Source organism: Bos mutus, chromosome 9, assembly GCF_027580195.1.
Source record: "Bos mutus isolate GX-2022 chromosome 9, NWIPB_WYAK_1.1, whole genome shotgun sequence".
Lineage (NCBI taxonomy): Eukaryota > Metazoa > Chordata > Mammalia > Artiodactyla > Bovidae > Bos > Bos mutus.
This window is the reverse complement of record NC_091625.1, coordinates 73,485,336-73,502,998: the sequence shown is the minus strand read 5'-3', so window position 1 is coordinate 73,502,998 and position 17,663 is coordinate 73,485,336. Positions and strand designations below refer to the sequence as shown.

Below are 17,663 nucleotides of genomic sequence, written 5' to 3'. Positions count from 1 at the left end.
TCATGAAGAGTGAGACACAACTGAAGCAACTTAGCACTCAGGTGTCTTAAATGAGCAAAAGGTGTGAAAAAAAATTACAAGAGAAAATGACATCGACTAATAAAATACAGGAACACTGTAAAAGCTATTTAGGTTGGAAACCAGAATGGTATTTTTACTTACCAAGAAAGTATTCAGAAGTTAATTACCAGGGTAGGGAGCAAAACTTTTTAATATGATGTTCATAAAAAATGAAGCAGTACAAGTAGGACAACTTTTTCAGAAAGTTTAACTATAAAAAGGAATATTTTCAGTGCTGGTATTGGGGAAGATGGAAAAGGCAGTGGCAACCCACTCTAGTACTCTTGCCTGGAAAATCCCACGGACGGAGGAGTCTGGTAGGCTGTGGTCCATGGGGTCTCGAAGAGTCGGACACAACTGAGCGTCTTCACTTTCACTTTTCACTTTCACACATTGGAGAAGGAAATGGCAGCCCACTCCAGTGTTCTTGCCTGGAGAATCCCAGGGACGGGGGAGCCTGGTGGGCTGCCGTCTATGGGGTCACACAGAATTGGACACGACTGAAGTGACTTAGCAGCAGCAGCATTGGGGAAGATAAGGAAGAGATTTGATGATACAGGACAGGAAAATTTTTAGAACACAAGTTAAGACCCACCTCTTTATAATGAGAAGGACAGAGAAAAAGATTGTTTAGAGTACATGAAAATTTGTAGATTTGGTAGTAGAAAGTTGCAGCTTTCCATTTGATGGCTTTTGACTCACCCGTGAAAGTGAGTCAAGAAGTGACAACATTGAACATCAGAGGTAAGTAAAGACAGCCTGAAATAGCCAGTGTGCAGAAGATACAGAAGAATGCATACAAACAGATTATGCAGTATGGGAGAATTGTTTGTAGCTTTGAGGTCTCAGTTGAATTTATAGGCCATATCTTTAGAATAGTACCAATCTTTGAAGTGGTTCAGTTTCTTCAGGCAGCATTCAACAGCCTGGTTATAGTTATAGAGATGAACATCACTTAATTTGAACAGTACCCCACTGTAGTACTCTTGCTTGGAAAAACCCATGGACGGAGGAGCCTGATGGGCTGCAGTCCATGGGGTCGCTAAGAGTAGGACACGACTGAACAACTTCACTTTCACTTTTCACTTTCACACATTGGAGAAGGAAATGGCAACCCACTCCAGTGTTGCCTGGAGAATCCCAGGGACAGGGGAGCCTGGTGGGCTGCCGTCTGTGGGGTCGCACAGAGAATCGGACACGACTGAAGTCGTGCAGCAGCAGAGTTTTTTCCAGACAGGTGTGATGGATAAAAAGTACATGATAATAGCAAATGATGAATGAAGTGACCAATTATGAAATCAAAGTATGAAGAACTAGAGATGAGAGGCATGATAGATAGGATATATTGAGTTCAAACCATAATGAATGATTTATTGTTTTATATCACTAAGTCTGGAGTGGTTTAATACTCAGTAGTAATAACCGAAACCAATAAGTATAAATTGTTAAGTAGAGAATAAATACTCAAACTGTGGCTATTATTAATTTTGAAGTTGCATCTGAATTTTTGCCTTAATTTAAAGGAAGGACTTTAAATCATTATCATTGTCAATCCTTTATCATCTTGATTTCACTCTTTGATTTTCTATCTCATTTTATCCTAATGTTATTTCATAGAGGTGATAACTTCTTTTATGAATAACAGTTTCTAAAAATGTTCTATGTGTTAATTTTAAAGGGTGGAAAATATGCTAGATTTTCTTGTTGTTCAGTCACTCAGTTGTGTTCAATTCTTTGTGACCCCATGGCCTGCAGCATGCCAGGCTTCCCTGTCCTTCACTATCTCCTGGAGTTTTCTCAGGCTCATATCCTGAGTCAGTGATGCCATCCAACCATCTCGTCCTCTGTTGCCCCCTTCTCTTGCCCTCAATCTTTCCCAGCATCAGAGCCTTTTCCAGTGAGTCAGCTCTTTGCATCAGGTGGCTAAAGTATTGAAGCTTCAGCTTCAGCATCAGTCCTTCCAGTACTCAGGGTTGATTTCCTTCAGAATTGACTGGTTTGATCTCTATACTGTCCAAGGGACTTTTAAAGAGTCTTCTCCAGCACCACAGTTCGAAAGAATCAATTCTTTGGTGCTCAGCCTTCTTTATGGTCCAGGTCTCACATCCGTACATGATTATTGGAAAAGCCATAGCTTTGACTCTATGGACCTTTGTCAGCAAAGTGATATCTCTGCTTTTTAAACATGTCTAGGTTTGTCATAGTTTCTTTCAAGGAGCAAGCGTCTTTTAATCTCATGGCTGCAGTCACCATCTGCAGTGTTTTTGGAGCCCAAGAAAATAAAATCTGCCGCTGTTTACATTTTTTTTCCCTGTTTGCCATAAAGTGATGGGACCAGATGCAATGATCTTAGTTTTTTGAATGTTGAATTTTAAACCAGCTTTCTCACTTTCTTTCACCTTCATCAAGAACCTCTTTAGTTTTTCTTTGCTTTCTGCTGTTCAAGTAGTGTCATCTGCATATCTAAGTTTGTTGATATTTCTCCCTGGCAATCTTGATTCCAGCTTGTGATTCGTCCAGCTCGGCATTTTGCATGATGTACTCTGCATATAAGTTAAATAAGCAGGATGACAATATGCAGTCTTGACGTACTCCTTTCCCAGTTTTGCACCAGTCCATTGTTATACGTCCAGTTCTAACTGATGCTTCTTGATCTTCATACAGATTTCTCAGGATGCAGGTAAGGTGATCTATTATTCTCATCTCTTTAAGAATTTTCCGCAGTTTGTTGTGATCCACACAGTCAAAGGCTTTAATGTAGTCAATGAAGCAGATGTTTTTCTGGAATTCTTTTGCTTTTTCTGTGATCCAGCTGATGCTGGCAATTTGAGCTTTGGTTCCTCTGCCTTTTCTAAGTCCAGGTTTCATAATATTCTTTAGTTAGTTCATGTATTCATTTACCTTTTTCAGGCTCAACATTCCAGAAGCTCAGAGCTCAGTTCTCAGGAGCCATTCAAGAGCTTATCCTGCAAACAGGCCTAGGATTTGCGGATTTGAGCAACGAGGGCTGCGAATTAACCCTTTTCTTCACAACTCTAACCAGACTGATCAGAAAAACAATGAAAGAAGACAAATAACTAATACTAGGAATGTAAATATAATTCACTGCAGATGTGTTAAAGACCTAAAAAGGACAATAAAGGAGTATTATGAATAACTTTATGACAATAAATTTAGCAACTTAGATAAAATGTGTAAATTACTTCAAGGCTACAAGCTACTGAATATTTTATATCTTTTTAAAAATTTATTTGTGGTTAAAAACCTGTGGAAAAAACTAGGTGGCTAGTTTTCTCAGCTGACTTTATTAATAAATTTTACCAACCATTTGAGGAAGAAATCATATTAATTCTATATAAACTCTTTCAGACTATGTAAAAAGAGGGAATACTTCTCCATTCTTTTGATGGGGGTAGCAATTTTAAATTAATACTAAAAGAGAAAGACATTATAGGAAAATTACACCAGTATCCCTTTTGAACCCAGAGCAGATATCTTCCACAAAATTTAGGGAATCAGTCTTATATAAAAATAATTATATACATTATGTAATTTATCTCAGCAGTATATCAAAGTATTGAAAAAAAATCATGTAATTCACCATAAAATTAAACAAAACCATATGATCATCTCAATAAATGCAATAAAAGACTTGACAAAATTTGTCACCCATTCTGATAACTAAAACAAAAAGAGAAGGGAACTTCTTCAACTTGATAGAGGGAATCTACAATAACTTACAGTTAAAATTACTTAAAATTTAAAAACTGACAGCTTTTGCTCTAAGCTTGAGCACATCACCATAGATATTCATAATTGTATGGGTAACCAATGCAATAATGCAATTTTGAAAAAAAAATATAAAGACTGTAAAAGAAGTAAAAGAATCTCATTCGCAGAAGACAGAATCTCAAAAAAATGCTATTAGAAGCATTAATGAGTTAGCAGAATATAAGGTCTAAATATAAAAACCAATTGTATTTTTGTACCAGTAGTGAATAATTTAAAATTTAAAATGTCATTTGTAATAGTAACCAAATATGTAGTAATCTAGGATACATTTATCAAAATATATGCAAACCTGGATACTGGAAATCCCTAATCTGCTAAAAATCAAAACCAAATAGATATATCCATGTTCATGGATTGAAAGTATTGTCAGATAATTATTGACAGATTATTATTATCCATTCTCTGAAATTCTGATCTATTGATTCAATTTAATCCTAATCAAAATGCCAATAGACTTCAAGAATTAAAAATCTGATTTTCAAATTTATTTGGAAATATAAACAACAAACTTAGAACAGCCAAAACAGTTTCAAAAGGAAGAACAAAGTTGAAGGAGTTTTATCATCTGATTCAAAACTCAATACCAGGACAACCTGGTATTGTCATAAAGGTGGACATATAAGTCATAAATCAGCAGAGTCTAGAAATAGACTCCAGTGTAGGTGGTCAATTGATTGTTGCCAAAATTACCAAGATACCTCAGAGGGGAAAAGGATAATCTTTTTCAACAAATTTTGCTGGAACAATCAGATATACAATACTATAAACTATGACCATATCATATTCAGAAATTAAGTAGAAATGGATCTATGACTTAAAAAATTTAAGAGCTAAATTCTATATATATAGCTTATAAAATAAGCAAGATAAGCTTGGTAAACTTGAGTTATGAATAGATTTCTCAGGATACAAAAGTATGAACCATAAACGAAAAGGGGGTTAAATTGGGCTTTGTGAAAATTCAAAACATTGCTAAGAAAATGAAAACATAAAATTATAAGTTGAGGGAAAATATTTGCAACACATTGATAAAATGTATTGAGAAAACTTTAGGAACTCTCAGAACTCATTGATGTGAAACAACCTTGTGAAAATGGGCAAAAGAGTTGAACACTTAACCAAAGAGATACAGATAGGAAATAAGCATGTGTAATGACGTGCTTAGTAAAGATGTGGTTAGTACGATGTGTGTGCTCGGTTGCTCAGTCATGACCAACTCTGCGACCCCATGGACTGTAGCTCACGAGGCTCCTCTGTCCATGGGATTCTCCTGGTAAGAATACTGGAACGGATTGCCATTTCCTCCTCCAGGGGATCTTCCTGACCCAGGGATATTCCCTGCGACCCAGGTATCAAACCTGCATCTCCTGTGTCTCCTACACTGCAGGTGGATTCTTTACAGCAGAGCCACAGGGGAAGCCTGCATAGTAATGCCGTTAATTAATTTGAAAACAATACAGAGATACCATTATATACCTATTAGAATGCAAAAGGATGAAAATTGACAATGCTAAGTGCTGACAAGTGTGTTAAATAATTGGAACTCACACATTTGAGAGTGTGAACTGGTACAGCCATTTTAGGAAGCCGTTTGGCAGTTATTTAAGAACTTAAGCATATACTTATCATATATAGCAGTTGTACTTATGGATATTTACTCAAGAGAAATGAAAACATAACATGCAAAGCTAGAAATAACTCAAATGTCCATTAATTGGTATATGAAGAAATAAAATGTAGTATCTTTCCATACAATGAAAATACTGCTCGGCAGTAAATGGAATGTTATTATAAATGCAACTACATGAATGAATCTCAAAGCTTTATGCTGAGTGAAGGATACCAGAAACAAAAAACTATCTTCTATATGATTCCATCTATATGAAATTCTAGACAAGACAAACTATAGTGAAAGAAAACAGATCAGTGGCTGAGTGGGGCCAGGACTTGGAGGGTAGGGATTGATTTTGTAAAGGAACGCGTAGGGTACTAGAAATGTTTAGTGTCTTGAAAGTTGTGCTGTCATGTGGTGTCATGGCTGTATATGTTTGTCAGAATTCATTTAAGTTGCTTACAGCCGGTGATGATTATTGTAATTCATATAGTTTGTTATGTCTCAATAATACTTATTTTTAAAAACAGACAAGCTAAAGTGAAAAATGATGCAGAGATGGTAAAGATAAACGGATGGTTAAAGATAAAAAGAACATGAATTCAGTGATAGTCCATGAAAGGTGAAATTCCATGAAGTAGACTTTTTCAATTATAGTATGACAAAACTAGAACAACAAAATTTAAAATTTATAAATTACTTGGTAATGTAAAATCTATCTCGTGAAGCGATTAGCAAGAAAAAGGGAATACAAACCACAAAAACAGGAATTTAAAAAGTAATGAAACTGTCATCTCAATAGAATTGTGGAATGCTACCAAAGATGCTCTAAGGATTGTATTTAAAATGATGTTATTAGTACAAAGGTTGACAGATCAATGGAAGAGAATAAACAAACATCTTATGAGCTTCATATGATGAGCTTCCCCAGGGTTTCATTTTCAAAATCCTTTCTTCTAGACTATAATTCTTTCTTCTGTTTCTAATTTTTGCTTATCTTTTTCCATTTATTAGTGTCCTCACAGTTTACCTTGATTGCCACTACATTTCTGGTACTGAGAAAACAGAAAAGTTAGCATTTGCTCTGTATTGATGTAATGGGAATTCAAGGTTATTAGGTATGACTGTCTTCAGAGAAAGAAGACAAAAGTAAGTTTCTGAACAGATTATCATTGATTTTCCTTGTGTGAGGCAATCTAGGATTGAACTTTGGGTCTTCTTTTTTAAGTAATTTCTGAATTTTTTTCTATTTTTAAATTTTCTGTTTTCTTACTGTTTTATGGATATATTGCTTCTAGAAACAGAACATGTGAAAATAAACCTTTAAGAAGATATTTTTTTTTAATCTGATTAGGAAAGATTTTTGGAGGATATGGCTTCAGAATTTATCCTTAAGGAATAGGTAGAATTTGGGAATATATTTTAGGTGAGCAGAAGAGTCTTAAAGATGGTAAAATATTGGATATGTGGTGGAATACATTTTTCCATCTTTTCACATATATTAGATATTCTAACTATTTTGAAACATGAGGGTTTTCAATAATTGAACTTTAGTCTTCACTGGTTCCGTCATTTCTGGGAGAATTCTTTGACTCCAATCTTTTATCACTGTGGTTTTACCCATTCTGTTTTTGAACGCATCTCTTCAGCTTTTATTTCTGTCACTCAAAATTTTAGTTCTAACATCTGCAGTTGTTTTTCATCTCATATTTTTTGGAATTTCTTAATATTAATTCTACTCATTTTAAATTATTTTGTTGATGCTGTTTGTTTTTCTTCCATGTTAATTTTTCTCTTTTATTGGATTTGGTGGACTTCTCCTCGATTCTGCTGCTTTCCCTCAGTGTTCTCAGTTGTTCGTCATCTTTGTGTTTGAGAATTTTTCTCCTGCCTATTGGTTGTTTTCAACATAGCGTGCTTCTGCTGTTGGTGAGGATTGTACCTACCTGAGACATGAAGCCGTATCTCTGTCTGTTCAGCTGTTTTGTTCTCTGGGTGAAAGTCACCATGTAACACAGCTGGAGGAGGGGAACAGAGCTGCCCTCCCAACTCCTCAGTTGGTCATCCTCAGGCTTATCCCTTCTTTTCGTGCTCCTTGCCTCAGCTTATGGCCTCTCCAGAGCCAGCCTTTTCTCTGGACAAGTCTTTTCCTACAGGCTCTGGTTTTCTCTGGTAGTTTCTTAATGGATTTCTTAATGGATCTAATCCTGCCTGTTTTTCATCCTTGGGGGATTTCTCAAAATATTTATTTTATTACTAATAACATTCCTTTTTGATTTCTAGCATTATTTTCTGTTTATTTCTAATTTTAAATAATTTTGAATGGAGAAAGTTATTAATACAAGTATGTGCTTAGTCATTTGATTTAACTTGATAATATTTAATACTTAGCAGCCTTTTCAGTGATATGTTTAGACTAATTGCACAGTAACCCTAGAGCTATAAACCTTTGGTTTTTGAATTTAATTATGAAGCAAGATAAATGACCTGTGTGTTTTCTATTAGAGAACATGAAATACTTTAACCATAGCTCTTCTAGCAATTTCACTGATACCTCTTAATTAGGTTAGAGTATGGATCATTTTGCCAGAGGAAAGTAGCATTTGAGATTTGAGCAGTTAATTCACTTTTAAAAAGTCATTAACATGTTCCCCATGTTAGTTAACTCATTTGATATGAATTTATTCTCAAGATTGCTGGTCTAAGACTGGGAGAATAAGCAGGAAAACGCTCCCCAAAGGCCCTAGAATGGTGTCAAAGTACTGGAGTAAAAAGTGAAATATTCTTCCCAGTATTGCATATTGTGAAACAGTCAACATGATTTTATCTTCACAGAACTAAACTGTGTTTAGTTGACACTCTGTTATTGTGTCGTCTTCTCCTAGCTTGATGCTGTTACAAGCAATCTTCAGAAAATCAGGGAAACTAAAAGTGATGATATAACTGCTGCTAACACTAAGAACCCAGAGAAGAACATGCGAGTAATTAAAAACAAACCAAGGGATCCGCAGTCAGCAACTCAAGATCCAGAAAATGATGTTATTGTGGAGGAGGACAAGCAAGAAAAGGCAAATAAAAAGGTTATGAAAACAGCGCTCCAGGTGACTGCACAAGAGATGGAGCCAGAAGCTCCTGAGAAGGGAGATGCGACACCTCAGAAAACACGGACTAAGCTACAGCCAGGTGTGACTCATGACAAAAGTAAAAAGGCCAAGGAGGAAGGAGAAAAGAATAGTTTAGATGAGGAACAACTGATGCAAGTATACCAGCTCCAAGTAGCTGAAGAAATGGCAAAGGAGATTAAGAAGAAAATCCGAAAGAAACTCAAGGAGCAGTTGTCTTACTTTCCCTTAGATTCTTCATTGCATGATGACAAATTGAGTGGTGAAAAAAGAAAAAAGAAAAAAAAGAAAGTTCCCACCTTGTCTAAATCTGAAACAAGGTATGTTACATTGATAAATATACAATGTCCTCTTTAAAAAACACTATTTTCAGCTTTTGAGTGATACCTGGAGTTTTGTTACTAAGTCCAAGCTTATAGTGCTTGCCTCATAAAAGGCCAATAATTGAGAGACCAGTTGTTGGGGCAATGAATGGCAACTTTATTCAGAAAGCCAGCAAATTCAGATGATGCTTCATGCCCCAGATAACCATCTTGCCTGAGATAGAATTCAAGCTCCTTCTGAGAAGGAGGGAGTACTAAATACTAAAGGGAGAGGGAGTCAAGTCAAACACTTTCTGGTTCCCATAAGCCTCCAGAGAGGATCTGTTCATTTCTTTCTCCCTGCAGTCATTCACAGGTGGACCTGGTAAGGATGTTTCCTGCAAGTTAAACAAAGGTATTTTAGCTTAATTTTCATCACTTGGGGAGCAGCGTTTCCAGAAATGGGTCATTATGTATAATTTAAGCACACAGGCAACATCGTTTTAGTGATTAACTTGTAATAGAATACAAAAGGTTCTTCCTGTTACGATTCCCCCTGTTGGTGTCCATACCACAGTCTTGTGGGATAAGGGACAAAGACCATTCTGCTGAATGGAAGTGACAAATTTCCTTAGACTCTTCAGTCAGCCCTTTTTGAAATCTTTAGTCAGTCCTATTTGAACCAGATGAAACCTCTCACCACTTTGTTGTCTAATTCATAATAACTTGTGGTTTTGGTTTTAGTTCCCGATACATATATCAAATTTCTATGCTATTTATTTGGACAAAACTGAACAAATGGGTTGCCCCTTCTCCAGCTGTAATGGAATCACCATCTACTTCTGTTGGATAGGCAGACCCGTTGGAGGCAAACTCGTGAATAGTGTAGTACAGAAGTTTTAGTACAGTTGGCAACTCCTAGGTCTTTAGCACTTTTAGAGTCTCCTACCTGGGCAGACACCTGGAATGGCCTACCATACAGTATTTTAAAGGTGCTTAATTTAAGCCTGCTTCTGGGAGCCATTGATCCATAGCAGGGCAACTGGCAAGGCCTTATGCGAAGTTAAATGTCTCTTGTAGTGACATTTATTGTTTTTCCTATTGATTGTGGTCTCCAGGATGAATAGTTTTAATGCTTATCCAAATCAGGACGATTTCCCGAAGGAGGGCTTTCAGAGACTCTCTGTTCATGGAATACGCTTCCACCCACCCTGAAAAAGTATCCACAGCAACACTATCAGGTTACCTGAGATTTCTTGGAATTGCGATATTTAAGTGAAGTCTCTTTTTCAGTGCGGGGTGGGGCAGGTTCCTCTGTGTTGATTCAATGCCTCAAGTCCAAGAGAACCCTTGGGCCTCTTCATTCAGAGTGTCCCTCTCTGCCACATAAGAGGCTCTCATCTTTTGCTGTTCTTCTTTTTCAGCCTATAGCAGTTTCTGTTTTCCAAAGTTCTTCCTCCTTACAGTAAGCACATCATTCCTTCCCCAGTGGGGACTTACCTCTCATCCAGTTACTCGCCTTCTGGGAATCCAGTGCCTCTGCCAAAAAAGTGATGTTTCATTTTGCATCTTTCTTCTGTTTTTCCCTGTTAAATAGTTTAAAAAAGCAACATCTACCAGTTAAGAAATGTTCATTCCAAATGTTCCATCTAATTTTTATAACTTTCTCCTGATACCTGAGGCACTTTGCCCCAAAAGGTCACATCTGCCATTCTGATATTTTCAGGGGTCTCAGGATCTGCATTAGTATGATGTCTGTAGGTATGATAAATCCTTTCCAAAAATTCAGAGAGGTCTTCATTTGTTTTGCTGAATTTCCTGAATATTGTTCAAACCCTTTTGCTTTGGTTTCCCTTTTCAAAGCCCTGCCAAGATGCACTAACAAGTCGTGCTCTACTAAGGGCCTTCTTCCCTCTCTGGGACCCTATTGGTTCAGCTGTGGGTGCTGTCAAGTGGGCTTCATGTATAGAGGATCCTCCCTATGAGAAGGGCTCCAATCTTATGACAGTTGGGATCTTTCCAATTAAACAAGTCTGAGAAACCCAGCCAGCTGTTTGTTTGCATTTAGGCTCCCTACAAGATAACGGCATCGGAGAAGGCAATGGCACCCTACTCCAGTACTCTTGCCTGGAAAATCCCATGGATGGAGCAACCTGGTGGGCTGCAGTCCATGGGGTCGCTAAGAGTTAGACACGACTGAGCGACTTCCCTTTCACTTTTCACTTTCATGCATTGGAGAAGGAAATGGCAACCCACTCCAGTGTTCTTGCCTGGAGAACCCCAGGGACGGGGGAGCCTGGTGGGCTGCTGTCTATGGGGTCGCACAGAGTCGGACACGACTGAAGCGACTTAGCAGCAGCAGCAGCAAGATAATGGCGTAAGGGAAATTACCCTGTTCCCATAGTAGCTTCTGGCTCAATCGGGTGCCCTGTCTTGTCTTAGATGGCAATATCAGAACAAGTCCCTCTCCTCCAGAAACTAACACAGGATTTTCTAACTGATCCCTGTAAGGAGGGGAAGTCCTGAGCCCCAGTGTCAGAAGTTGGAACTGGGTAGGAATGGAAAATGGTGGGAAGGATGGATGTATTGGCACAGTGGCCAGATTGGCTGGGTCAGTTAAGGTTTGAGGAATTAAGGTTTGAAGGAACATATCCTCACTTTCATTCCCTTCCTTTTTCTTCTTTTCTGATAATAGTACAGATGCTTGCATATAAAGGATTATCATTCTTCCCTAATTTTTCACAAAATACCTGTAGAGTCATTCAAAATCCTCTGTGAAATAGCAATTTATCATTAAAAGGATACCTTTTTGCTTTAGCATCAACCAACTGGGATTACAACATGCATTTGAATAGAAATCTGATTAATGCTATGACAGATAGTTTAAGACAACACTGAAATTGAGTAATATCATTTACCAGGATATGCCAGAATGTTAGGAACTCTATATAATTTATAGAATATGAATATTAATAACATTTACCCATGTGATTGGAGAGGGAAATGGCAACCCACTCCAGTATTCTTGCCTGGAAAATCCCATGGGTGGAGGAGCCTGTAGGCTACAGTCCATGGGGTCACAAAGAATTGGACACAACTGAGCAACTTCACTTCACTTCTTCACCCATGTGATACAGTCTAAGAAGTGTTAAGTGTTATTTATTTAATAATGCTTCCCATGCAATTGAACATACCAGATAAGCCCAATTAGTGCTATATTCCTGAGATGGAGAGAAATAATTTGAGATGTTCCAGAGACCCTCTGAAAAACTCCAAAGTTAGCCAGAGGTTAGATGAACTCCACTTAAAACTTGATCTTTTTGGAAGTTTGTTAAAAAATATCAAAAGTTAACCAATGATGATTAAAGATCTCAATGGCAAATACAGATCACTTAAACAAACTCATAATTACCGAAAGTAATTCAACATTTTAATAAAACTTTTTATCCTCTTAGAGAAAGAAATTCAGATTTTTACCACTTTACCTTTAAGATTTCTTAATTAAGTTCAGTCTTACCTTAGAACTTGGTTGTTTCAAGTTATGAAAATCTGGAGAGACTATTCTAGATAGACATTTCCAAAACATTATTCCCATAGAGTTTACTCCAGAACTCCTTACTTCATTTACTTATATTTACTTAAAGCTTTGTCCCATTATTTTATTTTCTGATAAACTTTGTAACAGTATTCTTTGTAACAGAATAAGGTATTTTTGATTTCTGGTGAACCTAAAGGTACAATGAAAGTATTGTACTTAATGTGGATGACTCTAAAGACATGTCTATATAAAAACAAGTTTAAGCTAACTTTTCATACCAGATATTATTTCCATACTAAGTATTTCCTAGATCATGTGAACCTGAAACTCATTCTGGCCAGTTTCATTGTATTTGAGTATTTGTGTAAGCACTTAATTTCTATTAGGCCAATTAAATAGTGCCCCTTTACAGATTAATTTTGGCAGTGCCACACATCTATAACACATGTGCAAACACAGAAACACAGGGACCTCATAGTTCCCATTCCAAACTTTTAGCCATGAATCTGATACAACAATGTAAAACCCAGTTGTAAAAGAGGATAGATTCACACTGGGTTTCTGGCAGACAGAACAAATCAAGGTCAGCTGTCTACATGGTGAAACCATTTTACTAATATTTATGGAAAAGACACTTCTGTTTCTATGTGTAGTTTTTGGTGATTTTAGGAACCAAGTACAACTTCTTTTTCCTTGGACTATCCCACTCTTGGACAGGAACAGATTTTTTTTTTCCTGTTTATTTTCCCAATTTCATATCAGTAAAAGTTTTAACTATCACAAACTGATATGGCTACAAATGGAGAAGCAAAAGCACACAAGATGAAACAAAAAACCCAAAGAACAAACAGAAAATCCTAAATAAACCCTCAGGTTTGGTCCTGGGAGTTTTACATGTACTAACAACATAATAAATGACCAAAAATGACCTAATTAACATAACAAGAATAGCAGTATGTGGTGCATAGGGTCCCAAGATGAAGATCTTAAGAGCAACCGTGGCCACACATTGTTACAGTAGGATATCATTTTCCTTTCACCCATGGGTTCAGAGCTGTAATAGGATCCCTTACGCAAAATGCACTTCAGAGGACTTTGTTTAGGGATAGATGAAACATTCCTTCTTTTCCAAGACAAACAAAACACAAACAAATGCCAGCATCCAAAGAAACCAAAAAACCAATTCACAAATCAGGTAGAAGGCCTACAGTTCTTTCCTCTCCCCAGTGGAATACCCCACAAAATAAATTGACTTATTCCTGAGGGAAAAAAAGCCCAAAGGTGGGAAGGAAATGAAGTTCCTGGCTGTGCACACTAGAGCGACTTACCCTACTATGTGGAGCCCGTCAGCTCCCAAATGTTGGTTCCTTGCTCCAGTTGCCAGGTATTGGGGCAGCCAGTGCCACTGAAGGGAGTTTTTGAGATCAGATCCTCAGGATGGGTGGTCTCGGCAGCTACGAGGCTCCTGGCTGGCTTCACCAAAATTTGTTCCCAAGCTTAAGCTTGTACTGCTCACTGCACGACAGGCCAATAATTGGTAGACAAGTTGTTGGGGCAAGGAATAATTGCTTTATTTGGAAAACCAGCAAACTGAGAAAACAGTTGACTCGTACACCGCAAAGAACCATCTTGCCTGAATTAAAATTCAGGCTCCTTTTATACTAAAAGGGGAGGGAGTAAAATCAAACACTTCCTGGTTCCCATCAGCCTCCAGAGGGGGTGTGTTAACTTCTTTCTCCCTGCAGTCACTCACAAATGGACCTGGTCAAGATGTTTCCATGAGCTAAACAAAGGTATTTTAGCTTAATGCTCATTGCTTTGGAAGCAGGATTCCCACAGTCGGGCCATTATGTCTAATTTAAGCTCACAGGCAGCATCCTTTAGTGATTAACATGTAATGGAATACAAAAGGTTCTTCCCTATTACAGTTTTCAGAAAGAAAATGTTTAGTCCTCCTTTTGGACATGTGTACTGTGCATGCTCAATTGCTCAGTCATGTCCGAGTCTTAGAGACCCCATGGACTCTAGTCTGCCAGGCTCCTCTGTTCCATGGAGTTTCCCAGGCAAGAATACTGGAGTGGGTTGCCATTTCCTACTCCAGGAGATCTTCCTGACCCTGGAATTGAATCTGCATCTCTGGCATCTTCTACATTGGCAGACGGATTCTTTACTACTGTGCCACCTGGGAAGCCTCTTTTGGACACATGGGCAGTACAATAATAACAGCTAACCTTTATGTGGCCCCTTCTTATGTGCTTAATGCTTTACAAGGAATATGTGCTTTTCCCCTTATGACAACTCTGTCAAGAATAGTACTATCATCCTATTTTGCATAATTACATCCTTTATTTAGTTATAAATACTTTAGATATATAAAAACAACATTTTCCCCTTATTTTACAAATAATATTTATTCACTGTAGAACATACAGACACAAAAAGGAAAACATAAGTAATCCACCCATCCAGAGATAATCCCTGTTAGCAATTTGGTATTCCTTTAGCCTTTTTTTATATACAGTACTTACATGTATATGCTTACATACACAATGTGAACTTCGGTGAGTAGATTCTTATTTATTGTCTCTCCTTGGGGTAAACAAGGTAAAAACTATCTTTTAACTACTGTAAGTTTGTTTTTTGTAATCTACATCTGGATAAACAACTTGAGATGGAAACAGTCTGTATTTGACTATTCTCTGATATTCAGGGTCAGTTTCCTTCAATGTCCTCATCTAAAAATAGTTCCCCTCTTATTAAAAGCTAGACAACCAGTCGTAACGAAGAGAGGGCAAACAGAGTTGCTAACAGGCACATGCATTAAAAGTTACCCCAGACTTTAACAGCTCAGAACAACAAACATATATTGTCTCCCAGTTTCTATGGCTCAGGAATCTGAGTGGCGTAGTGGGTGTCTCTAACTCAGAGCCTCTCACAGGCTACAATCAGGATGTCAGCCGGGCTGTAGTCATCTCAAGGCTTGGCTAGGGGAGGATCTGCCAAGTGACATGCCAGTTGGAAGATATGGATGATCCACTGCTAAACTCACTCACGTGGCCATTAGCAGGTTTCAGATCCTGACTGGCTTTTGGCCAAAGACATCAGGTCCTTACCACGTGAACCTCTTTACATGGGCTACTCAGCAAGGGCTCTGAAAGAGAAAAAGCGAGACCAAAGTCACAGTCCTTTGGGAACCTAATCATAGAAGTGGTACCAATTACTTTTATCATAATCTGTCTATAAGAAGTAAGTCACTTGGTCTAGTCCACAATAAAGAGAAAGGATTACACAAAGATATGAGTATCAGGGAGCTTCCCTGGTGGCTCAGTGGTAAAGAATCCACCTCCCAATGCAGGAGGCGCAGGTTTGATCCCTGGATTGGGAAGATCCTCTGGAGGAGGAAATGGCAACCCACTCCAGTATTCTTGCCTGAAAAATCCCATGCACAGAGGAGCCTGGTGCGCGACAGTCCATGGGGTCACAAAGAGTCAGACATGCTTTGGTGACTAAACAACAACATGAGTATTAGGAGGCATGGATCATTGGAGGCCACCTTAAAGACTGCTTACCACAGTACACCATAAATCTTATTTTTTCACACAGTTACCGTATCTGTTATGAACTGTTTAAGTCATACTTTTAGTAAGATCAGTTTATGAATTTTAAACACAACCATGCTTTACATGACAAAGACATGCAAAGGGTAACTGTTCTCTTTAAATAACAGTATTTGATGATATGATAGAATAACATGACTTTCTAGAATGACTGCTTTGAAATATTTCTTTACTCTTTATTTCTCACCCCCTTTTTGAAATATGACTAAATATATTGGAAGTCAATTTTTTATTAGATGCAGATTCCTTTTTTAGTTGGTAAGTCACAAACATTAATAGGCTGATTTCTCCTTACAACTCAGTGTGCTTCTAGGCTGCTACCCTTTACCATTTAGTATTAATAGTTCATGTGATGCAGATTTTAATTTTAATGTTAGTCTTCTGAAAACACAGTGGCACATAAGCCACTGGAAAACATAAGCAATTAATTTTTACCTGGAAATCAAAAGTTGGATATCTGAAGCCTCTTGAAAACAAAACAAACAAAATTAGAACACTTTTTTTTTTTTTTTGCTTTTAAATAATCTAGAGATTTGTTCATTATTCATTTACTTGGCAGTAGAGTAAGGATGATTTTATCAGTCCCAAGTAAAAACAGATCCACTGATCATAAAATACAATTCATTTTCCCCAGGAGTTTAGAGATGAGTTTAATTTGGCTCATGGGATATATAACATCACCAAGGGTAAATTAGTACACATAATACTTAGTTTGACAGCTAACCAGTTTAGTGTGTAAGAAAATATATGTATCTCCCAGCAGAAAATAATACTGATTTTAGGATTATCCTTGCCTCTAGTTGCTGTTAACTTTGCTGCAGGGTAATAATAATAATGGTACATTTCCAGTGGCTTGAACTTGGATTATATTTGCAGTACATCAATCATCTCTGATGACCCAGTTGAAGGTGAACAAAAGAAAGAATCTCCAGTTGGAGCAGTTACTTCAGATACTCATCAAGATGATGAAGTGAGCTCAAAGGAACAAAATGTAGAAGACAACATGCAAGATGACTCAAAATCCAAACTGAAAAAAAAGAAAAAGAAGGCTAAAACAGGTTTGTTATCCAAATTAAATGAAAAAATGTGTGCCTTGGTAGGCATAATTTGATTCAGGGACTTTTAGTCCTTAAAACTAAAGAAAATCTAGTCCCGGATGGTATAATTGAAAAAATAATTCAATATGGAATATTTGATACTTAGATTTGTCTAGATTGTAACATTCATTTATTTATAACTGTGGGTCTCTGTGATGAGTGTGTCTTACTTGAGTCATCATTAGTAATGTAGTTGCTATTGTGACACAGATTTCTTCTGTATGTTATTGCCCCTAAATAATTAAGACAGCATTGAAAACTGTAAATGGGCAACAGCCAATAAACATTTCAGATGTTTAAGTTGCATCCCTCTGTCAAACTTGCTATCTTCACGGTTTCTCGTAATTCAGCTTCTTCCTGCCCACTTTTTATTTCACTTTTTATTTCTTGCTTTCTACATTCCTTTCTGCTCATTTCTTTTATCTTATTTTTCATTACTTATTCTTGACTTTTTTCTGCTTCTTACATTTTCTTTTTTTTTCTTTTCAATTTCCATTTATTTGGCCAAAAATTGTGATTAAAA

General features: G+C 37.3%; 1 protein-coding gene across 17 annotated transcripts in view; it reads left to right on the top strand.

Moving 5' to 3' along the window:
- AHI1 (Abelson helper integration site 1) overlaps positions 1-17,663 on the top strand; it is a 220,748-nt gene that overhangs the window by 11,421 nt on the left and 191,664 nt on the right. For 15 of the 17 annotated variants that reach the window (XR_011465387.1, XR_011465388.1, XR_011465389.1 and 12 more), the window contains exons 5-6: positions 8,350-8,906; positions 16,920-17,101. Coding sequence is in view for 13 of the 17 variants with exons in the window: in XM_070376723.1 (XP_070232824.1) it covers positions 8,350-8,906; positions 16,920-17,101 (739 nt within the window). In the remaining 4 variants the exon portion in view is untranslated. Of the gene's footprint in view, positions 1-2,597; positions 2,741-6,478; positions 6,614-8,349; positions 8,907-16,919; positions 17,102-17,663 lie in introns of those variants that run through there. The other 2 variants (XM_070376724.1, XM_070376721.1) reach the window with 2 other exon arrangements.